Raw genomic sequence first — 22,963 nt, 5'->3', positions numbered from 1 at the left:
CAAAGCGCCTCTTCGTTGTTCACCTGCGCCCACTACGCCCAGGGGGGAGCTACTAGCGATCGATCCGGGGGATCCACCCCCAAGAAGATCCTAAAGATCGGGACTAGGGTGTCACGGTGCTTAAATCGTTAGCGGATGCGCTGGACGACGCCTGTCACACCTCGTGCGCTCACATGTAAACATGAGCGTGTCACTCTTTTCTCACCTTCATCACGATGAGAGAGCTTTAAGCTCCTGAAGGGCAAAGTTCTACACCACGTCGAAAGTTTGGGGCTGAAGACGAACTACTATTCACATGAGTGGCCGTATCATGAACTTGTCGAATCTCGAGTCCAGACTAACACAATGCAGAGATCACCCCACTATAGACTCTGGTAACACTCAACTGAAGATATTCAAGAGGTAGTAAAATGCTTAGATACGTGTAGAAATTCCCGATTCCGGCAGTCAATCAATCTACTTATCTTGCCCAGGTTCACAGAATGACACGATGTGTCTCAACTCACTCTCACCATTCACTCTCACCACTCACTCTCATCAAAGCTTAGCAGCCTTCTGCAACTGCCTCACAAACCGCCCATCATCCCTATCCCACCATGGCCAGAACGGAACACTCTCCCGATCAACAGACCCCGTAAACTCAGGCTTCCTCCTCTCCAAGAAACACTTCACCCCTTCAACATTGTCCTCCGTCCCAGCAAGCTGCACAAACACCCTCGAATCCAACACGTGCGCCCCCTCAGGCGAAGCCGGACAATACACCATCATATCCCTCATCAACTTACCACTCACCAACGACGTATTCTCCGCCAGATCCTCCGCCAACCTCACCGCGTACTCCACCGTCTCCCCCGGCGAGGGCAAGAACTTTGAAAACAGCCCGCTGACAAGCGGATCCGTGACGGGGTACATGTCCCCCGTCGCGACGACGTGATTGGCGCGCGAGAGGCCTATGAGGCGCGGGAGGAAGAAGGCGCTGCAGGATTCGAGGACGAGACCGCGCCGGGAGAAGGGGAAGCCGCACCGCGCGCCCTCGTAGGCTACCCGGATCGTGGCCGGGAGGATCATTGTCAGACCGACGCCGGCGGCGGGGCCGTTGACGGCGGCGATGGTGGGTTTCTTACAGTTTGAGATTGCCAGCGCGACGCGTCCGCCCCTGTGTGAAGAGTGAAGTATGCATCAGTCCGAATTCGCGTTAAGTATCCTGCGGGATTACTGTTTCTATGGCTTTGGAATCAGGCAAGGCTCACCAATCCCTAAAATCCCTCATCGATTCCTCCGTCTCCTTGAGGGCCATCATACCCATAAACCCAACATCCAGGTCCGCCCCTCCGGAGAACGCCTTGCCTGCCCCCGTGATGACGACCGCGCGGACCCGCGGGTCCTCGCTGACGGTGTTGAAGATCACCTCGAGGCCGGTGAACATGTCTCCCTTCATGGCGTTGTACTTTTTGGGCCGGTTGAGGGTGACCATGATGACCTTTGTAACGGATGAAGAGCTCGCTGGGACATGGGAGACGAGTAGACCATCGTACTTGAACGAAGCGTATGATTCGGGCAGCTTATTTGGGAATGAGGCCATTGTTTTTTGCGGATCTGTTCTATGAGTGCTTGTGATTTACTATCAAAGGTGAAATTGCCGTCAATGATGCAACGTAAACAGCGACTGCCATCAGTTTCTGTCATTCTACTTATATGTCTCCGGTCTGCAGTTCGCGGAGGGAGCCTCGGCAGATTCACCACTGCATGTAAGTAATCACTAATCGACAAAACATCAACTTGGCCGAAGCATCCTGCGAAATGCCTGTCGACCCCGCGTTCAACCCGTCGACCCCAACTTTGAATCCCGACAACTGAGTTCTGGAGTGACATTGACCACCCTTATGTACAACGCCTCGGCTGGGACTTTGGTTTGCTGGTGCATCTGATAGGATAGATGAAAAGACACCAAAGATGACGGCCTGTTGTTACGGCCGGTTCATGGGGTCCAGGTCTCATGAGTCTGTTTGCTCTCATTAACGCCAGCTTTCCCAAGTTGGCAAGTCTAGGCAGGTAGGAGAAGACTTAATAGAGGCTTATGGCTATTCATCGCCTACCGAGTCTTGGCTCGGGACGATGTTAATGCCCATAGTCACGGAGTAAAGAATGATCGGTGGTCGATCAATTATATGGAAAGCAGAAGCGATGACCACCAACCCCATAGGAACGAATACAATGGGATGCCGTTCAAGAGTCTAAGTTCTCATCGTTTCTTCATGCCATCAAGAGCCAAACGTAGCTTTCCATACCTGTCGTCGTCAATAAGCTGCTGAGCACCGCCTCAACTTGGCTACAATCATACGTTTCGTGATATGTAAGTCACCAGCGTCGTATTCCCTGGTCCTAAAGGAATCAGAAGCAGCTCGATGGTGTGTTTCACGAAATATCGATCTATTCTCAATCAAAGACTGCTAACATAAGACATGCAAGCAAGTCTCTGGACTTCCAGGTCGGTGCTTGGCAGGAGATCAGATCTCGCCAAGTATCGCCCTCAGATGTTGACATCAAGCCTGGACCTCATGCCCTGCGATCAAGCCCGTTTGATTCTTCAAAGATCCTCAAACACAGGCTCCTTCTTCTCAGCAGATAATCTCTCGGCAATGGCGTTCAGCCACGCTCCCAGCCTCACGCCCGCCTTCCCAATCACCTCATCAACGACTTCCCAGTTCTCATCAAAGTACCCCTCGCTGAGGTCATTCGACTTCAACCAAGCCAGACCCTTCTTCAGCACGTGTGAACAGACGTACGCATTCGACTCCGTGGCCCAGCCCAACGCACACGAACCCGTCTTGAGATCAATGCACTGCCCGTCCGTTGCGTTGACACCTGCCTGCTCTTGGCGTTGATAGAGGTCAGCTGCCCATGAGGCGGCGGCAACCTTCTCCTGCGGAATGCTCAGGTGCGGCGGCAGACCGCGGATGCGGTGCGGAATCTGGGTATCCCAGACGGAGTGCAGGCTCATTGGGCCGTTGCAGACACCGTGATTGGGCTGGCGGCGCCAGCAGACGGGCCGGATGTCGTTGCCGCCGCGAAGGAGACCTGTGGCGTGCAGGGGCTGATGGATATCGCCCAGGAAGTGTATTACAAACATTGTCGCGTTCTTGCGGTCAATGTGTGGGAGGCTCGTATCGAGTATTTGAGATGTCTGGTCCGAGCAGGTCAGTCTTGATGATTGCTGCGATGCAAGGGTGGTTCTTACGTAGTTTGTGATGGCGGAGATGATGCAGCCGCTGGATGGGCAGTCTTGAGGGTACTTCATGCCGCACATACTAGGGGGGTCGTCGCGGGGATCTGGCAAGTTGTGAGCTTTTGGATCTTGCGAGCGTGGCTATGGCATGGTCCAGGTGACAGGATTCGTACTGATGTAGTGATACTTGCTTGCCCAGCCCATGTGGCCTCTGAGTGTATCGGCCCAAGTCGCAGCATCAGAGAAGTCATAGTTGCGATCGTTGGCGAGCAGGTCTCCGTAGATGGCGGCGGCTTCATCAGTCAGGTACTTCTCGGCGAGATATCCGACGGTACGGTGACCGACATTGCCCCAAGACACGACCGGTCTGGCGACCGCGGCCAGGAGAATAGTAGAGAGACGCATCTTCAGTTATGTTGAAGCTGTATGTGTAAGAGCGTTGTCGGTTCTTTGGCAACCTGCGACGCAAACGCGGAGCTTGGAGCTCTTATCAGATATCGCCGTTCCCCCTCCAGCGAGTGACCCGTGCGACAGGCTAACCCGTTGCATCGCACTATTGGGCTGTCACCTCTGAAGTGGCTGGCTGCCGTCTGATGTGGCACGTCGAGACACGGCGGCAGCAGCTCTCGGAGACTTCCGCAGTTGAACGGCCATTTGGTGCTTTTGATTGGAGAGAGACACAACAGGGCTGAGACGCAGGTCCAGAATGGGGACTGGAGCTCTCTGTTCACGACTCAGCTCGAGGGGAGCTCTGAGGCGGGAGCTTTGATACTGGTGAGGTGTGGACACTGGACAGCTGAGAGCTCTGCTAACAGATTGGCGTGCCAGTCGTGCCAGCCTGGTGCTAGAATCTGCCGGTTGGCTTGTATGCGTACTTGAGAAATCGTTGAGTACTGGATGGGAATGACGTCTCCATCGGCGAGCTGAGGATATTTGGGAAACGATTGTCAGGGTGATTGAGCCGGCAAACGGAGTGCCCAACTGCGTACCGAAGCAGCTGTCCCGGCCGAGCTCGGATCTTCACTGACGCCCGGGGAAGCATTCTGGCACAATACGCAGATGCTTGACTCAAACGACGGCATTTGACGAGGATGTAATCTGTAGCTGTTCCTATCCTGCCTTGCCTGCTGCAACTGAACCCCGAACTGTTGGCCAGCGTTGGTGGTAGCGGTTAGAGCATTCAGCAACTGCACAAGATGCCCAACCCATGTCTCACAGCGTCGGCCACAACCCAATGAGCCGTCTCGAAACTTAGCACAACGTCTGCCTCAGAGTGGTCATTGAGATTCCCCGTGGGGTGGCACTGGTGGATGGCTGGCGCCATCAGCCGCAGGTGGACTGTGGAGGGCGAGACAAGCTCCTAGACCCAGGATTCCCAGAGAGTCAAGACTGGAGCGCTGACATTGCTGAGGCGGGCTTGGCTCAGCTTCAGCTCTTGGAGGGTGGCGCATTGATGCCCTCCATTACCAGACTCCCAGTGCCTGCGTCCTGGCCCGTAGGAATGCTCGGGACCTGGCAGGGGTTCCTCACATCAACATGGCTCCCGGCACCTCAGGCCAATGATGTGTTGTGTGTCAAGCTGCGAGGGCCGAGCTCCTGCTTGGTTCAGGATGGAGACAGCATCAAGGGATAATCCACGGCGAGTGGGCGAATCAAGCTGGTGGTTGTTAATCTTGTGGTTGTGTCGCACTTTGGAGTTGGAGTTGGGAGTTCACTGGGCAAAAGCTTTGTTGTTAGGTACGGAGTACTTTGGCACGTTTGAGTGCCCGTTTTGGGGATTGCCTCAGGTACCTCACCTGATGACGATAAGCCAGGATAAGATAAGCCAGACCCAAGCCTGCCCGATAAGGATAAGTGACCTTAGGTAGTGTCCCCGTCCTTTGAAGTTTGAACAGCTGCCGCAGATCGGGCTGCTGCAATTTGCGCCTGCCAATAGCGTCCCAAAGCCTGTAATTTCGCTGCAAGGACCCCTAGACTCACTTATCACAGACCAGGTTTCCCACTACTCCAGTGAAGTGATTCCCCGCCGTTGGCGATAAGCAGGCGAAGAAAGCTGACGTTATCGTTGATGCCATCACGAATTGCGCACCCATCTAATTACCCCTCTGCCTCGATGCGCAGCACGCGACACACGATATCTCACAAGCCACCACCTTGCTGTCAAGCCTAGGACGCTTCAACTACTTTGACTGGTCGACCCTTGACTCGTTCATCTGCCCAGCCACACAGCCAGAACGAGCCGTTTCGACAGCCCCCAGAACCACGGCAAGCGACTAGGTACTACGCATCAGCCACCATGTCCGAGGACCTATTCAGACCAGCGCTGATCGTCGTTGACTTTCAAGAAGACTTTTGCCCGCCTGTAAGTACCTGAGATGGACATTTGACTTCTTGGTTCGTCACATCTTGGCCCATTCGCGGTGTGAAGCCTCAAGTGAGCTCTCGTCGCTGCTGAGAGTGAGTGGTGAGACTAATATCGCCTCGAGAACGGCTCACTTGCCGTGGCAAACGGCCGCGACATTCATCCCGTTGTCAACTCACTACTACGCCTACCGTTTACGATCAAGATTGCCACGAAAGACTGGCATCCCCAAGACCACATCTCGTTCGCATCAAACCACGATGGCAAGCAACCCTTCGTCGATGCCATCGATATCGTCAACCCGCGAAACAGCGCCGAGACATTCCACACCCGCCTGTGGCCAGTGCACTGTGTACAGGGTACGCCCGGTGCAGCCCTGGTGCCGGAGCTAGATGCCTCGGCCGTAGACACTGTTATCGAAAAGGGCCAGAATAAGGACGTTGAGATGTACAGCGTCTTTTACGACCCCTTCCAATCACCCAGAGTGTCCGACAGCGGACTTGCGGCCTCTCTCAAGGGCAAGGGCGTCACGGACGTCTATGTGGTCGGTCTGGCTGGTGACTACTGCGTCAAGTGTACCGCGCTGGATGCCCAGAAGGAGGGGTTCCGGACCTTCATCGTGGAAGAGGGTACCAGGCCGGTGGACGCTGAGAAATGGGACGAGTGCAAGGGCGCCCTGGAGGCCAGCGGAGTCAAGATCATCAGCATGGAGGGCCCGGAGGTCCGTAGGGTTGGAGCGGGTGGACGGGGATGAGGGGCCGATCAACGTTGTACTCCAAAGCCGTCTGATATCTTTGACACCGAAAACCCCAGAGCAGAGGCCAACGATGCTTCCGTGTTCCCTCCAAGATAGGTTATGCGATGAGTTCGGGATATCTGTTGTTTCAGAGACTGATGGCGTTTGGGGAACCGCCGAGCTGGGTTTACCAGCATCAGCTTCAATGGTGTATACTTTGGGCACATGCATTGATACAGCTCTTCCCCGGTTACACGGGTGCTGTATTTGTATGCATGGATAGCTTGAGGCGATGTGAGAGGTTACGTAGCTTGGTAACGATGGATCGGCCGTGTATCCGTATTCTGTGCTCTCCCCTTTGTCGTCATGACTGAGATTAAGATTGTCTTCTTGCCTCTACTTGTAGTAAGGCCATAGCTATTGTAGCTCGTCAACGGCCGCTAGCAAAGTAGCTTGCCTACCCTGCGGGCTTGGTTCGTAGCAGCCAGCGAGCAGAATTGACTGACAGCATGGAGTATCCATAGCGTGTTCGTAGACATTCTCAGTCTAGTGTACGGATAGAGTAACAAGGACTCGCTGTGCCGTCGTCGACGTGGTCAGCGATGCTTGGATAGTGACGGGTCGCGAAGGATCCGTGGCCCCGCGACAGAGCAGCAAGGCCCGGGGGAAAGGGCAGACTCGGGACCTTCAGTTGGTCTATGCAGGCGCAGACTTTCGGGGGGCCAGTGAGGAGACCACTGACAAGGCTTGAGGAGGGTGGGTGCCAGGCAAGAAACAAAGACGGGGAACAAGGCAAGAATAACACAGGGAGATCGCCAGGGGTTCGCTGCACAGATCTGACGTTGATGGACATTGGCGACGAACCTTTGACCGTGACTGGAGCTTCACCGCCGGACGGTACCCGCTGATGCCCACCAAGGCCGGAAACGTCAAGATAACATGAGAAAGGACCGGGAGGATGGGGGATTCAAGTTGAGTGGGCAGGAGGATTTTCCCTCATTATCAGATCAGGCCCGCAAGAGGGGATAGTCCGAGAGAGGCTAGAGACTTTGGAACGGCTGGAAGAGGGCAGAGAAAAGTCTCTTGTCTCCCGTCCGGGCATTACAATCTGGATGAATGGCCATGTCGAGTGGCATTTCTCCATCTGGGGAGGCTGGCAGGGGATGGAAGAGTTTTCGACAAGGGGTCTTGCGCATCGTGAGACTGAGGTAGGAATTTGAGCAGAGTCATCTTTTCGTACCAGCAGTGAGATGTCGCTGGTGAGGCTCATGCGGCACAGCTATCTATCCGTGATAACGTAAGTCCAAGATGATGCATGAACGGAGTTGAACTGAATTGTTTTTGCAACCAAACGGAATTGGGAAAATTGTAGCAAGGACCTTTAGAAAAATGGCGTCTCAAATGCAGGAGCAGAATGCAGTGCCAACGAAAAGCAGCTGGAAGGAGCCATCCACCATCGTTGCACTGCTGCAGGAGCGGGAGACCCACAGCAATTCTAATCAAAGCCGCCTTTCCTAATCGGGACATTTTGTAGGTGTCAATTCTCATTCGATTTGGGACTGGAAAGAAGAACTGTTCCCTTCCTTCATTGTATCGAAGAAGGTACGGATACCAAGGTATAGCTACCTTACCCAAGGTAAGGTACCCTACGAAAAAGGATGCGAAGAAGGAAACCGCGCCCAGTGATACACAGTTCAACATCTTCATCTGAGCTCAGGTTTCACTTCGGGTTGTTTAAGGTAAAGCAGCCCCACGTTCCTATCACCTCGACGCATTTCAACAGCAAAAAGGCGGCCTTCCAGAAGCGACTTAACCACACAGAAGGACGCACGACGCATGGCGCACAGGTGCTGCGACACGCCTAGCCCCTCGACGCAACCAAGGCACCGAACGACGCCTTCCTACCACCGTCCCTGCTGTGTCTGTGGTTACCTTGCTTCATCCGTCTCTTTGGGGCACAGCAGCTGAAGAATTGTCGCAGCAGGTCCCGTGTTTGTAGGTATGACGCGGCGACCAGGCGGCGGTGCTCTTGGACATTTGAGAGCCTTGACAAGTTCACAAAGTCAGACTTCCATTGGAATTAGGCACCAGAGTATTCTATGCCAAAGGCAAGATACGAATAAGCGTGGCTGATCTTGAGGTGCGTTATCGGCTTATTCGATTTGGAAGCGAGGTGTGCTGCATGTCTCAAGCAGGCCTGATAAGCTGATAAGCTGATATGATGGGTACATTTGGGGTTCAAACATCCAGATCATCGAGCAAACACGACACCTTCAAGTCGAGCAAACTGCATTTGAGGCTGATTTAGCTGGGTCTCAGCTGTTGATCTATTCTGCAGAACGAAACCTTTCCACTGCTGCTTCTCCAATGACATTTTTGAGTTCTCTCTGACCGAAAAATCGCAGAGACTAACAGCAGAGCCACATAGTATGGCACATTACCTAGAGCAAAGAGCAACGAGTGGATGAGATGTGACGCGCCATCCGTGCGGGTGCGTCGTCTGCAGCTAGGCAGTGCCGTGGCTCCCAATGACACATTTGCTACTGCCTTACGTGCGCTTACCTAGGTATTAGGTTGGCTTTGAACATTCGCACTTTGCCCAAGTTGGACGTACAAAAGATACTGTGATAGACGTTAGTGACGATGGAAGCATTTAGTGCCCGCCTGGCCTTTCCCAACACTCCGCAAGATGGTCTTAGCGGATGGCAATACCCAAGGTACCTAGGTAGGCTGGTTGCTGCCGCGAATGGGAGGTGACAGGCGCACCAACTTGTCACAACGCCCAACGTCTGCCAGCCTCTGAAGAAACAAATGAGCACTAGGTACCTTAGACCGTTGAAGCTCACGAATCGGTGTTGGGCATGACACAACGAGAGCACCCTGTGTGCATTTGGTTCAGCGTGATAATACGACGGTGTGCTCTGCCTTTCTGGGATTAGTCTGCGAGAGTACCTCTCAGAGTCCCGCGGTACATCGGCGCGGACCATCATTGGTAAATTTGCACTTGGTGGGGCAGCAACTAGGTACGTATCTTCTACCCTTGTCCAATTCATCACTTTTTTTTTTTCCCTCTCTTCCAGTGTTCCTCTTTGGCCCAGAATGGCCATCCCATGGCTGGCACTGCTCATCCTCATTGCCCACCACCAAAAAAAAAAAAAAAAAAAAAAAAGATACACAACTTGCGCCAACATGTCGCTGGGATTACCATCATTTCACTTTCCGTCCCAAAGTGGATCCTCGAGATACTTTCTTACGTATAGGCTTTGTCACAAAATAACAAGTACCTAGAGCACCTCACCTGGCTGCTTGTTCCCTCCGTTCGCTGTGCCATTGACAAGCATCCGGGTGTCTGGCAACTCTCTTTTTTGGTTTTTTGATCTTATTTTCTGTGTTGTTATTCCCTGCACCTTACTGTAAAGGTACCTACTGCGAAAGTTAAGGTGGGAGGAACACGAACCATTGCTTAAGCTCGCTCCTATCCCCTCGTGCCTCTCTCCTATCTTATCCTTCACACCTCTTTTTATCAAGGTCAGGCAGGTTGTTGCTCCTTTGACCACAAGGTCTTATCCTGTCTGTTTCTCTGCTCTCTTGATCCTCACACCCCCGCTACCTTACGCCACTTGTGAATACCTTAGTGCCGTGGTGGTCTCCATATCTTTAAAAGGTACCTGGCTGCCCGTTGCATCGCGACTCTTGATTCTCGTCTTGCTCCTCTCCCTCTCCCCTTCTGAGCGATCTTCTCCCCCCACCCCTTTTGCAAGGCATCCTCTTCAACAGGAACTGAGCAATCCACTCCCGTCTCCGATTCGAGCACTTCAACAGCTCCTTGCGACTTCGGCTCTCCGCGACCACCACCCTCGATCTCCGACACCTTTCGCAACCACCTCTTTAATTTTATTTTGCTCACTGGCCATCCCTCTCGAAAACTTCTCTTCCCCCTCTCTCGTGTCATCGTGGTGTGTGAGCTTTTGAGGCACTTTGCTGCAAAATCTAAACTCCAAAACGACGTCAACGGCGTTGGCTCAACAGGTACGTCCATTACAACCCTCCAATCGGCATTGCACCGCACCGCATCGCATCGCACCGCAGCGCGCATCCCACACAATCCCATCTCATCTCCGTCGCCAAAATTCCTCAACCCAAATTCCAGCCGACCCATCGCTCTCTGCCTCTCTCTTCCACCAAAGACACCAACCACCCCTCCGCGTCTTTTCGCGCACAATTGCCTCTTGCCCGGCTTCCGAAAGTCCTTCAATCACTAATCGCAACAAACAGGCTCCGCCTTCGTCCTCTTCTCTTCGGTCGTTGTACACCAATGCCTTCCTTCTAATAGACGATCTTGATTCACCGCAACTTTCGCCATGATATCCTCAACACTTCTCCCCCGCCGTTTTCGGGGTGAGCAGCCCGCCGCTCAGGCCGCTGCTCCCTCCTGGGTCAACAAAAAGATCACGCCCGCCTTAAAGTTCCTCTCCAAGCTCGCCTGCTCGCACCCTATCCATACCGTTGTCATTGTTGCGGTCTTGGCCAGCACTTCCTACGTTGGATTGCTGCAGGAGAGCTTGTTCGATGCCACCATCAGCGTTCGCACCGCCGACTGGTCATCCCTCGTCGAGGGCAGCCGACGCCTGCAAGCCGGTCCCGAAACTGCCTGGAAATGGCAGAATGTCGAGCCCGAGGCCTCCATCGCCGGTGAAGTCGACCACCAGGCCCTCCTGACCCTCGTCTTCCCCGAGTCTCAGTCTCCCGAGTCGATCAACACCGCCCCGCGCACCCACGCCGTCCCGATTCCCCAGAACCTCTCCATTACCTCGCTTCCCTCGACCTCCAACTCTCTCACCACCTACTCCCAGGACAGTGCTCTCGCCTTCGCCGTACCCTACTCCCAGGCCGCCGAGTTCCTGTCAGTAGCCCAGGAGATTCCCGATGCCACCAGCGACGAGACCGAGACAATGCACGGCAAGGAGAAGAAGATGTGGATTATGAAGGCTGCCAAGGTTCACACCCGTAACAGTCTGGTGCAGTGGGCCCGCAACGGCTGGACAGAGTTCCTCGACCTGCTCAAGAACGCCGAGGCTCTCGACATCTTCATCATGGTCCTTGGCTACCTGTCCATGCACCTGACCTTTGTCTCCCTCTTCCTCTCCATGCGCCGCATGGGCTCCAACTTCTGGCTCTTCACCAACGTCCTCTTCTCCTCCGTCTTCGCCTTCCTGTTTGGTCTGCTTGTCACCACCAAGCTCGGTGTCCCAATCACAATGGTGCTGCTGTCTGAGGGCCTGCCATTCTTGGTTGTGACCATTGGATTCGAGAAGAACATCATTCTTACCCGTGCCGTGCTCTCCCACGCTGTTGAGCACCGCCGGCCGCAAGAGAACAAGGATACCAGAAAGTCCAGCAAGAAGTCCGACGTGTCATCCCCCAACGTCATCCAGTACGCTGTGCAGGCAGCCATCAAGGAGAAGGGCTACGATATTGTCAAGGATTACGCCATCGAGATCGGTATTCTCGTTCTCGGTGCTGCCTCTGGCGTCCAGGGTGGCCTCCAGCAGTTCTGCTTCCTTGCCGCCTGGATTCTCTTCTTCGACTGCATCCTTCTCTTCTCCTTCTATACCGCCATCCTGAGCATCAAGCTCGAGATCAACCGCATCAAGCGCCATGTCCAGATGCGCCGCGCCCTTGAAGACGACGGCGTCAGCCACCGCGTGGCCGAGAACGTGGCCAAGAGCAACGATTGGCCCGAGTTCGACGGCAAGGCCCCCAAGGAGACTTCTTTGTTCGGCAAGCAGATGAAGAGCAGCAACGTTCCCAAATTTAAGGTGCTTATGGTCAGCGGTTTCGTCCTGATCAACGCCATCAACATCTGCACCATTCCTTTCCGCAACTCTAGCTCTCTCCCCAGCTTGTCTTCCCTCACTGGCGGCCTCAGCGCCGTTGTCACTGCTCCTCCTGTCGACCCCTTCAAGGTTGCCTCAAACGGCCTCGACGCCATTTTAGAATCCGCAAAGGCCAACGAGCGCCCCACCGTTGTTACTGTCCTTACACCCATCAAGTACGAGCTCGAGTACCCCTCCATCCACTACGCGCTTCCTTCTCCTGCTAGCAAGTCTGGCCAGAAGCACGAGGATGAGTACGACACTTTCGAGAGCTACGGTATGGGCGGCCGCATGGTTGGCAGTATCCTGAAGAGTCTCGAGGACCCCGTTCTCTCCAAGTGGATCATTGTTGCCCTCGCCATGAGTGTTGCCCTGAACGGCTACCTCTTCAACGCTGCTCGCTGGGGTATCAAGGATCCCAACGTCCCCGACCACCAGATCGACCCCAAGGAGCTCGCTCGCGCCGAAAAGTTTAACGATACCGATTCGGCTACCCTGCCCCTTGGCGAGTATATTCCCGAGACACCTAGGCCTGCCACACCCGCGGAGACCGACGACGAGTCCGAGGCCAAATCTGGTAAACCTGCTACTCCGGTCGAGCAGCGCACCATTGCCCAGCTCGAGAAGATGATTGCCGAGAAGCGTGTGCACGAGATGACTGATCAGGAGATTGTCGGCATGTCTCTCCGTGGCAAGATTCCTGGTTACTCTCTCGAACGCACTCTGAAGGATTTCACTCGCGCTGTCAAGATTCGCCGTTCCATCATCTCCCGCACCAACGCCACTTCCGACTTGACTAACGGTCTCGAGCGCTCCAAGCTTCCCTACCACAACTACAGCTGGGAGCGTGTCTTTGGCGCTTGCTGCGAGAATGTCGTCGGTTACCTTCCCCTGCCTGTCGGTGTCGCTGGCCCTCTTGTTATTGACGGACAGAGCTACTTCATCCCCATGGCTACCACCGAGGGTGTCCTGGTCGCCTCTGCCAGCCGTGGCTGCAAGGCCATCAACTCTGGTGGCGGTGCCGTTACCGTCCTCACTGGCGATGGCATGACCCGTGGACCTTGTGTCGGATTCGAGACTCTGGAACGTGCCGGCGCTGCCAAGATCTGGCTCGATTCCGAGGCTGGCCAGAACACGATGAAGAAGGCTTTCAACTCTACCAGTAACTTTGCTCGTCTTCAGACCATGAAGACTGCGCTGGCCGGAACCAACCTCTACATTCGCTTCAAGACGACCACTGGTGACGCTATGGGTATGAACATGATCTCCAAGGGTGTCGAGCACGCTCTCTCCGTCATGGCGTCCGAGGGTTTCGAGGACATGAGCATCGTTTCTGTCTCTGGTAACTACTGCACGGACAAGAAGGCCGCCGCTATCAACTGGATTGACGGTCGTGGAAAAAGTGTCGTCGCCGAGGCTATTATCCCCGCCGACGTTGTCAAGAACGTCCTCAAGAGTGATGTTGACACTCTCGTCCAGCTCAACGTTGACAAGAACCTGATTGGCTCTGCCATGGCTGGTTCCATCGGAGGTTTCAACGCCCACGCCGCCAACATCGTCGCCGCCATCTTCCTCGCCACCGGACAAGATCCTGCGCAAGTCGTGGAGAGTGCCAACTGTATCACCATCATGAAGAAGTAAGTCTCGATTCTGTACCATATCTATGTGCTACCACTAACGGTCTCCAGCCTTCGTGGTTCTCTCCAAATCTCCGTCTCCATGCCCTCGCTTGAAGTCGGTACCCTCGGTGGCGGAACCATTCTTGAGCCCCAGAGTGCCATGCTCGATATGCTCGGTGTTCGCGGTCCCCACCCCACAACCCCGGGCGAGAACGCCCGCCGTCTGGCTCGTATTATTGCTGCTGGTGTCCTGGCTGGTGAACTGTCACTGTGCAGTGCCTTGGCTGCCGGTCACCTTGTTAGAGCGCACATGCAGCACAACCGTTCCGCACCCCCTACGCGGACCAACACGCCGGCTCCGGCCAGCGGAACCATGACACCCGTCGGCCTGGCCATGACGAGTGCCGTTGAGAAGGCTGCTGGCAAAAGCGCAGCGGCTGTCGAGCGGGCGCGTCGTTGAGTCCGCTTAGTCGCTGTATATACGCAAAAGAAAAAAAGGCATGAGACATAATTATGGAGTTTTGGGGATAGAGTAAACATTACATGGCGATTGATGCACCATTTTCGCATACGCTGCATTGCACTTACGGTAGCAGGGGGAAGAAATCATGCACCTCGCAAGACGGTGCGCTGGCCACGCCAGCTTGTATGTAGAATCAGATACATAAGAGCTTCTTTGTCCTAGATGAGTCTGTAAGATTTTTACCGTGATATCATTCATGTGCATCATATCCTCTATTTACTACGGAGTATTGTTGCCACTATTCACTCAGTAAAGTGAAGGCAGAATTAGAAAAGACTCATTTGGCCATTGATGACCAAATCAATAGGGTCCTTCGCGCCACAATCATGCGCCACAGAGGCGGCTGCCTTGCCGTGTGGCTGGTGGTCCCCTTGTCATCCTCTCCACTCCCAAGACAACAACGCTTCAGAGCCTCAAGAGTCTTGACGGTGATTGTGCAAGTACAACGATTCAAGTCCAGTCTTGAGATCGAAAGATGTAATGATGCGTCCAACTTCAATCTTCAGAATCTTTTAAGACGCAAACTTGCCGCATCACTCTTGAACCATAGCCTAAGGCGGTTTGATCAACCAACTTTAGCGATGTTATTGGGCAGCGTTCAAGGAACACCATGTGCAATGATGCAAGAATGCAAGTCCAAAGAGTCGAAACGTCCCATAGAAGGCTCGAAAGGGACTTTCGGTCCATTAGGCTGGTTCGCGGTTCAAAGGATTTCAGGCGACGCAGGCAGCAACCCCCCGGCCTAGGACCATGCCGCATAACACAAGCCCAGAACCCCGCAGACCTCGGTGTCTTCCTCCATTTTACTGAATCCTATCAAGGTTATCGATAGGACCTTGACTCACAGATGGTCTTGTTCCCGTCAATTCGATGCGTTTCCGGGAGCCGATGACTCTTGACGGCCGTCCGAGCGGGGTACGGCTGCCTACCTATGTCCTGCCGGGTCCCGGAATTCTAGGCAGGCTATCACGGGCTGAGGCATTCTAAAACATCTTGAGGCATTGGGTTCTCAGTATAAAGAGCCTCGAGATCTAGAGACATCTGGCTTGAAGAAAACAAATCATCTTCCCACCTCCCATAGACTCCACTCCTTGAAAACTCCCAAGATCTTTTTATCAAGGCCTCTACAATTCACAATGGCACGCACCAGGCAAACCGCCCCCGGCCCGGGCAAACATTCAGTTCAGCAGCCCCTTGATGAAGAGGACCAGGAGGAGATCAATGGAGTTCTCACCGAGGAAGACAAGAAACGTCGCGAGGAACTTGAGAAGGCACCCATGCAGATCGAGGTCAAGCACCTGGAGAAGCGGTGGACAAAGAAGGGACACCCATACATCACCGAACCAAAGGAAGACGAGGACATTCCCCAAGAGAAGATCAACTGGTACGAGAAGTATGCACTCTGCGTAAGTACTCCTCCCCACCACTAGCTACCTTCTCCTCTCACACAGACGCATTCAGATTACGCGCCAGTATGACGGCCAGAACAAGTACATCTGCCGTACCTCACTTGAGGTCAACTCTCCCGGACTCAAGAATATCTTGGGAGACGTCATTGGCAGCAAATATCCTGGCCAATCCTACCTGACTTCCAACATCACCGTCGACTTCCCTCCCCGTAGTCTCTACCACTACCGTCAGGAGCTGGCCGACACCGCTGTCGACCACGAACCCGGTTCCGATGAAGCCAGGCACCTCCCCCTGCTGCTCAGCTTTATTGACGAGGAGTTCCACGATGCCATTGTCGACGGCGCAAACCTTCTTGAGCAGGGCTTGATGAGCTACGAGCACCTCTGGACCATCTTCCGTCCAGGGTGCCTCGTCTACGCTACTAGGATGAGCCAGGCCCGCGTGTACAAGCTCAATAGCTACCAGTATACCTGCGGCCAATGTCCCGGTCTCCAGCTGAGCGTCGAGTTTGTCGACTTTGACGGTGACGACTTTGGCACGAGATACGATTCCCTCTTGATTCCCGCCTTCTCTGGGGCCTCGCCAATCGCCTCTCTCAACGCCCTTCCTTTGGCGCACCACCCTGACCCCGACGCCGTTTCGCGCCTCCTTACTGAGCGCGGTCGACGATGGGAGGCTCTCGCCGGCCAGAATTTCCGTCAGTACAAGGGCGTAGCGTTGGACCCCCGCAATCGCCGCTTCAACATTGATGGCCGGGTCATGGTCGACGCCGAGACTCACCACCGCATCATGGCCGACTACGCCTTTAACGTCAGCTCGTTTCCCAAAGCAGCAGGCCGGAAGCGGAAGCAGGACGATGAGAGCGACGACATGGAACTCGTTCCAAAGGAGACTGCCGAGTTTGCGCCTCTGACGGACGAGGAATGTCTGCTGGCCAGCCCCATGGTCCGCGGCTTCAGCTTCACCGAGAAGAAGTTCCTCGACTTCTTCGTCGACAAGATCAGCCCAATCGAGTGGAACACGCAATGCTTCGAGCAGCTCGTCCTTCCAGACTCCCAAAAGGAGCTTGTGCAGGCTCTTGTCGCGGAGCACACCGCCCGGACCACCGATCCAAACTCGTCAGCGTTTGATGACATTGTCAAGGGCAAGGGCAAGGGCCTCATTCTCGTCTTGCATGGTCCTCCTGGCGTGGGAAAGACCTTGACGGCGGAGTGCGTGGCCGAGTTCAGCCGTCGGCCGCTGTACATTGTCTCCTCGGGCGACCTCGGTACCTCGTCAGAGGTCCTAGACGATAAGCTAACCAAGACGCTCGATCTGGCGAGTACCTGGAAGGCGGTGCTCCTCATAGATGAGGCCGACGTCTTCCTCGAGCGTCGATCACTGCACGATATGGAGCGCAACAGTCTCGTGTCCATCTTCCTGCGCACACTCGAGTACTACAGCGGCATTCTCTTCATGACGACGAACCGCGTACGGACCTTTGACGACGCCTTCAAGAGTCGCATCCACGTGCCTCTCAAATATGACGACCTGCCGCGAGAGAGCCGGTTGAAGGTGTGGAAGAACTTCCTGGGCAACGTCGAGGGTGGTGTCGACATTGACGAGGACGGGTATGAGAAGCTCGCCGAGGGCAAGTTGAACGGGCGGCAGATCAAGAACGTGGTTCGGACGGCCAAGAGTTTGGCTGCGCACAAGAAGCGTAGATTGGACTGTGAGCAGCTGCAGCAGGTTGTGGATATCCAGATGACGTTTGAGAGGGAGCTGGACAGTGTGGATGGTGACATTGATGTGGTTGTACGATAGAGAGAGGGGACTCGTAGTCGGTGTAAACGGGAGCGAAAGCCCACGGGAGCCAACGGGATCGGCGCGTTGGGGGAGGGCATGTTGGTGACCTGTGCTGATGAGTTTTCCGGGGGAGCAATAAGATTAAGTTCGCTTTCTGTCATCTCCGCGTTCTTGACTCCGCAGTCGTTGAAATGACGACGTGCGATGTTGTTTGTTACCAGTGAGGAGCCAACGGCTCGCGCGAAGCCCCCAGAAACAAACAGGGTAATGAGAGTCGAGACTCGGGACGCAAACGCAAACATCGCTGGTCAAAGACAACATGGCAACCAACAAGAATATGACCCCACAGCTAGATGAATGGACGGGTAGATACTAACGAACGTCAAGGGGAAAGGCGACAAACATACCCGATTCTGCAATAAAGGTGGCGGAGTCCATCTTTTTTTGGACTCTCGTCCCGGTAGACAAACGCAATGCCAGGTGCCCTGAAAGGTTCAATTTGTTGGTCGTATTCTTTACGGGTTCATCGACGCTGTGTCGTAATTATGATGGCGACTGTCAGCAAACCCGACGACATCGCTCACCTCTGTACTACTTCAGCACCTTTCGTTCTGTCCCAAGATTAACACGACGACTGTGGGAGTTCGTGATCGAGTAGCGCTTTCCTGTTGTCAAGGCAAGCTGGACGCTTCCCAAGAGTCGCCTGCAGTCTTCTAATCCCAGTCCTTCTTTCCCCGTATTCACATTCTGACCCTAAATTCCTGAGCATGAAGCTTTCAAGTAAGTGTGCCCAATGACTCTCGGCAGATCTCAATATTGCTCCAAGCTGAGGGCACCTCAGCTCAGCCCAGACTTGTATCTCTACCGAAAGAGCCCTAGTCCCGGAGGCGGCTCACACGCTTGTGGCGCCCCCCTCACGAGGACTCGAGGACCGGCAAACCCGCCAGAGCCAATCGCGCGAGACGCACGACCAGTTAGCGTGTATGGTACCGTGCCGCCGGGTCACGCCAAGCGGACGCCCCGTGTCTCGTTGGTCTGGGGAGATTGGGTGCCTCCTTTTCTTGGGTTGGATGAAGTTTGGGTGAAAGCTGGCAAGGTGGGTGAACTTGGGTGTGTTGGCCCTGGCCCCCCTTGGGAAACTAAACTCCAGCTCTGGGGCGGTCTGGCTTGAGACGGGGTGGCTGAAAGGCTTTGAACCCATCTAGACTGCAAACAGACTAAGCGAATTGCAAGGGTGAAACTGTGAGTCGGTGACGCGATTGGTTCGGAGACGAGTTGTCATGGCATGTCGTGCTCAGTCTAGATCTCTCCCTACTTCAGAGGTGAACAAGTCATGAGCCGTCGATGCTCGGAGCTTCTTGTCTCCCTCCTTTCACCTTAGGTAGGCCCGGTAAAGGCGGTAATGACAGGCATGGGGGAGCCCTGGCCCCATGTTCTTGGAAGGACAAGGTCTGCGGGAGAATTCCCTTGTCCACGCCCTGGCTAAGATGCCGATTCAATGGCTCGATTTGGTCCAACTAATTCCCGAAACTGCGGTCAGCAAACGGTTGCTGTCTTATTAGACTGGGTCGAGACATGCCACTCCAAACAGAACACCGTCATATGCTTTGCCTGGACGGCGCGGATACGCGGTCAATGAGTTGGACTACGTCCAACTCGCTTCCACACTAGTTTCCCCGGCAGGCACAAGCACGTTTTCGAACCTCCTTGGCGCAAACGTGGGCAATATTGATATATCAGGGCTGTAATCCTTCGTGTTGGCATATTCTGTGCTTCTCCATATCCAACGTCCGGGCAGAGCATCTTGACAGAGTGCGAGAAAAGTCTTTGCATGGCCCGCAATGATTTTGGAGCAAGGAGGAGTACGCCACATGCCGCCTTCAACATGCATTTTACTCATTTGACAGCTGCGCCTTCTTCTGCCTCCCCATCTACGACGAGGGACTATCCGAAGATCGATGTTGAGCTTTCGGTCATTCCTTGCTCTGGCAGTGAGGGTTCATGGACGCTGGAAAGGCACGTTCATCCAAGGCAATGGAGCCAGGCGCGGAAGACATATGATACGTGTTTGATTGTCTTTCTTGAGTTCTTCACGTATGTCAACCTCGTCTTACTGTCTAGGGATCACAGCTGACTCTATCTAGTACTATGATCAGCACCGCAGGAGTATGCTCTCCTCAGTTTTCTTCCACCTGAATAAGTATGTACTGATGCTGATATTTTCAATAGTCACCGGTTGCTGGACACATTTACGGCGATCTCAATCTGAGCCCAGTTGCAGCGACTTGCATTTTTGTTTCAACGTAAGCGAGATGGAAGAAGGGGCCCTTTTTCCACTACTCAGATCACTCACATTGCCACATAGATATCTCATCGGCCAGACTATCGGAGGACTCTTCTTCCCACCTTGGTCAGAGTCCTTTGGCCGTAAGAAACTCTACGTAATCAGCACCGGCATATACAGCCTGTCATGCATTCTCGTCGGCAAGGTGCCCACAATTCCTGGCATCGTTGTCGGTCGTTTCATCGGTGGACTGTTATCGTCTGTCCCTACCATTGTTGCCACGGGCAGCATCGAAGATCTTTGGGACACCAATGCGCGGGTATGGTGGCTGTACTGGTGGTCACTGGTCGCGAACCTCGGGATATTGACGGGGCCGGTCTTCAGTGACTTGGTCATGAGAAGTACTCACTGGTAAGACCATGATGTCTGGCTCAGCTTGAGTGTACTATAACTGATCATGGACTCCATAGGACGTGGGTGTTTTACACTGCGGCCATAGTCACAGCATGCGTCACGATGCTGCTCCTCACAATCAGGGAGTCTCGTCCCTCCGTCGTACTAGCGAGGGCTCAGGCACTCACCGAAGTCCAAGGCCTAAATACCAACACCACCTCACCGGACAAGGTTTTCCCTTCGACTCACGAGAAGCTCGACCTTCTCCGCCCCCTCCGACTCTTCTTCACCGAGCCAATAGTCTGCCTCGCCGCAGTCATCAGCGCCATCGCCTTTGGGCTCGTCTACCTCTTCACCGAGGTCCTACCCCTTGTCTACGTCGACATGGGCTTTACCGATGCATCGGTGAACTTACCCTTTCTCCCTCTTGCAATCGGTATGGTCTTCAGCGCACTCACACGTCTCTACGATCGTCGAGTCCTTGCCGAGAGGATGTCAAGATCGCTACCACTCACACCCGAGTCGAAATTCGCAGGCTTCATCATCGGAGCCCCGTTGTTGGCTATCGGCCTTTGGTCATTTGCCTGGACTATCCCGCCCTACACGACATCAGCACACTGGGCTATCCCGACGATAGCACTCGTACCCATAGGCTACGCAGTCAACGAGTTTGACTACGTGCTGGCTGGATATCTCACCGACTGCTATCAGACATACTCGGCCAGCAGCTACGCTTGCATGTCACTCTCACGTTCAACTTGCAGTGCAACGTTTCCTCTCTTCGGACGAGCACTGTTTGACTCCTTGGGCTTCAACGTCGCAACTTCCGTGTTTGCAACTCTGGCCACGGTTCTGTGTGCTGTACCTCCATTGTTGTTGAGGTACGGGGGTACACTTAGAGCCAAAAGCGCGTTCGCGAGCAAGGATTCGAGAGATCTGGCTACCTTGTGAGGGGGTACTGACCCCTTTTCGTGTACATATTCATGCAAAACTTACATATGACGTTAACCAACATGCAAGTATTCAGAGTACAGTTCAGAACGGAGTCCGTGATTGTTGCAATAGCGGGGGCACAAGTGAGCATGAAGCATACTATTGCTATTACAACTAACTAGAGCTATCGGCAAACTATGACATGATACAACCCCTCGTGAGATCGAGGAATGCCGACAATACAGCCGGATGAAGCTGCATGAGACTCTTATTGAATTATCAATGCCCGTTGGTAGCTCCATTTCTGTGACCATTCGAAGAAGGAACGAGGCCCTTTGTCGAGTAACCCAAGGGCATGCCAACCAGGTACTTCTGCTTGCTCGTAGGTGTGCCATCCGCAGCCTGACCTTGGGCACCTAGAATGTGAACCTGGGCGTCCTGCTGGAACACAAGGATGATGTCGGAACCTCCAAACTCAAAGTGAGATATCTCGTCGCCCTTATTGATGTTCACATTCGGCTGAATCGGGTATTGCTGTCCCGGTCCAGGCTGCCACTGAAGATTGACCGACGAAACCTGGGCCATCCCGATGGGCAGCACAGCGACGTAGCCGAGAAGAGGATTTTTGATGATGACGCAACCGCGGGCTTGGAGAAACTGGTACCCAGCCTCGTCGGGCATGCTGAGGGTGCTGTTTTCTCCGTCACCTTCCTTTTTTGCTTGGGCGTCTGGTGAAGTGTAGCTACGATGAGGCTTCAGCTTGCCGGTTTCGGGATCGACGATGACCTGCAAGTATGCCAGGCCCTTGATCACGTTGGCCTCGACGACAGTTCCAGCCACAGGTGCTTGTTGGCGATGGTAATCGTAGGTGTTGAGGTATGCATGCATAAAGGTGCCGCCCTCGAATTTGTCGGCGTACTGACTGCCGGCGAGGAGGTCTTTGATGTTCCAAGGGACGTCTTTGATCGTGATATCGTTGTTCTGATCAACGGGCCAGGCTCCGTCGAAAGTGCAATCGGCGGGGTAGACCACGAGACGGTTATAGTCTACATCCGAGGGTTCACCCGCGCTGATGGGTCTCTGGCCAGGCTTCAGAGAGCGAGCAAAGAGCTGGTTGAAATTCTTCCAACCCTCGGGCGGCACGATCGCCTCATCGTAGTTGTATCGGGGTGAGTCTTGGAAAGTCTGGATTGCTGCGGCGTTGATCGAGCTGCTGGTGTCCATCCAGCTTCCAACCTTGTTGGCAAAGTCGATTGTCCATTGGCTCAGTGGTAGGGGGGCCTGCCCGACAGCGTTCGGGGTGATGGGTGTCGAGTATGGGGGAATGTTGATGGGGCTCTGGTCGAGAATAAAGTAGAGAACGCAGAACGTGTTGTAGATGAGCTTCCCGCTGCAAATTTCCGAAGGCACCCAGTTCAGCATGGCACTGAGGAAGCGGAGAAAGGTGTCAGCGTCCTTGATCCCCCAATCGCGCAGCTGCGGAATTTCTTGGGCAGTTGCTGCGTTCACGGCCTCTTGCAAGAGGGTCAGATTACCATCGAATATATTTTCGACGAGGTTGGTTTGTATCCATGGGTCTACTTTGGAAGATAGAGGGAAAGGGGCGGGATCGGGCGGTGAAGATTTCGGAAACATGGCTGCGCTGAGATTGTGATGGAGAAGATCAGTCTGGATCTGAAGATAGTAAGCTAGCTAAAGCAACTTTGGGTGAGGAATGATAGAAGAAAGATGCCACAAAGCCAAGGTTTGTCAATATCTTATAACCCTCGAGACGAGTAGCTCTCTCGAGCGTTGCCGAGCTTAGAAATGCGATTGC

General features: G+C 54.1%; 8 protein-coding genes across 8 annotated transcripts; 4 read left to right on the top strand and 4 right to left on the bottom strand.

Annotated features, from left to right (window-relative positions):
- Positions 1 to 537: 537 nt before the first annotated feature.
- Positions 538 to 1,582, bottom strand: CABS01_03495 (uncharacterized protein; the record flags this gene model as incomplete). The annotated part of the gene is made up of 2 exons (XM_060536870.1): positions 538 to 1,156; positions 1,251 to 1,582. The coding sequence occupies 2 exons, from the start codon at positions 1,580 to 1,582 to the stop codon at positions 538 to 540; spliced, it is 951 nt and encodes a 316-aa protein (XP_060392789.1).
- Positions 1,583 to 2,587: 1,005 nt separating this feature from the next.
- On the bottom strand, positions 2,588 to 3,631 carry CABS01_03494 (S1/P1 Nuclease; the record flags this gene model as incomplete). Its single annotated transcript, XM_060536869.1, has 3 exons — positions 2,588 to 3,184; positions 3,239 to 3,330; positions 3,400 to 3,631. 3 exons carry the CDS (start codon positions 3,629 to 3,631, stop codon positions 2,588 to 2,590), a joined length of 921 nt encoding a protein of 306 aa, XP_060392788.1.
- A 159-nt stretch (positions 3,632 to 3,790) lies between these two features.
- CABS01_03493 (uncharacterized protein) lies at positions 3,791 to 4,550 on the bottom strand (the record flags this gene model as incomplete). Its single annotated transcript, XM_060536868.1, has 4 exons — positions 3,791 to 3,997; positions 4,102 to 4,149; positions 4,216 to 4,371; positions 4,443 to 4,550. 4 exons carry the CDS (start codon positions 4,548 to 4,550, stop codon positions 3,791 to 3,793), a joined length of 519 nt encoding a protein of 172 aa, XP_060392787.1.
- A 972-nt stretch (positions 4,551 to 5,522) lies between these two features.
- CABS01_03492 (isochorismatase) lies at positions 5,523 to 6,342 on the top strand (the record flags this gene model as incomplete). Its single annotated transcript, XM_060536867.1, has 2 exons — positions 5,523 to 5,588; positions 5,713 to 6,342. The coding sequence occupies 2 exons, from the start codon at positions 5,523 to 5,525 to the stop codon at positions 6,340 to 6,342; spliced, it is 696 nt and encodes a 231-aa protein (XP_060392786.1).
- Positions 6,343 to 10,685: 4,343 nt separating this feature from the next.
- On the top strand, positions 10,686 to 14,279 carry CABS01_03491 (hydroxymethylglutaryl-coenzyme A reductase; the record flags this gene model as incomplete). Its single annotated transcript, XM_060536866.1, has 2 exons — positions 10,686 to 13,837; positions 13,889 to 14,279. The coding sequence occupies 2 exons, from the start codon at positions 10,686 to 10,688 to the stop codon at positions 14,277 to 14,279; spliced, it is 3,543 nt and encodes a 1,180-aa protein (XP_060392785.1).
- Positions 14,280 to 15,478: 1,199 nt separating this feature from the next.
- On the top strand, positions 15,479 to 17,555 carry CABS01_03490 (AAA family ATPase; the record flags this gene model as incomplete). Its single annotated transcript, XM_060536865.1, has 2 exons — positions 15,479 to 15,748; positions 15,804 to 17,555. 2 exons carry the CDS (start codon positions 15,479 to 15,481, stop codon positions 17,553 to 17,555), a joined length of 2,022 nt encoding a protein of 673 aa, XP_060392784.1.
- Positions 17,556 to 19,422: 1,867 nt separating this feature from the next.
- Positions 19,423 to 21,165, top strand: CABS01_03489 (fluconazole resistance protein 1; the record flags this gene model as incomplete). The annotated part of the gene is made up of 5 exons (XM_060536864.1): positions 19,423 to 19,631; positions 19,682 to 19,703; positions 19,767 to 19,840; positions 19,903 to 20,232; positions 20,292 to 21,165. 5 exons carry the CDS (start codon positions 19,423 to 19,425, stop codon positions 21,163 to 21,165), a joined length of 1,509 nt encoding a protein of 502 aa, XP_060392783.1.
- Positions 21,166 to 21,426: 261 nt separating this feature from the next.
- CABS01_03488 (uncharacterized protein) lies at positions 21,427 to 22,782 on the bottom strand (the record flags this gene model as incomplete). Its single annotated transcript, XM_060536863.1, has 1 exon — positions 21,427 to 22,782. One exon carries the CDS (start codon positions 22,780 to 22,782, stop codon positions 21,427 to 21,429), a length of 1,356 nt encoding a protein of 451 aa, XP_060392782.1.
- Between the last annotated feature and the right edge of the window lie 181 nt (positions 22,783 to 22,963).

The sequence above is a fragment of the Colletotrichum abscissum genome, assembly GCF_030869225.1.
Source record: "Colletotrichum abscissum strain IMI 504890 chromosome Unknown Scaffold_6.1, whole genome shotgun sequence".
Lineage (NCBI taxonomy): Eukaryota > Fungi > Ascomycota > Sordariomycetes > Glomerellales > Glomerellaceae > Colletotrichum > Colletotrichum abscissum.
The sequence above is the reverse complement of the archived record's forward strand: the minus strand, read 5'-3'. Positions and strand labels throughout refer to the sequence as shown.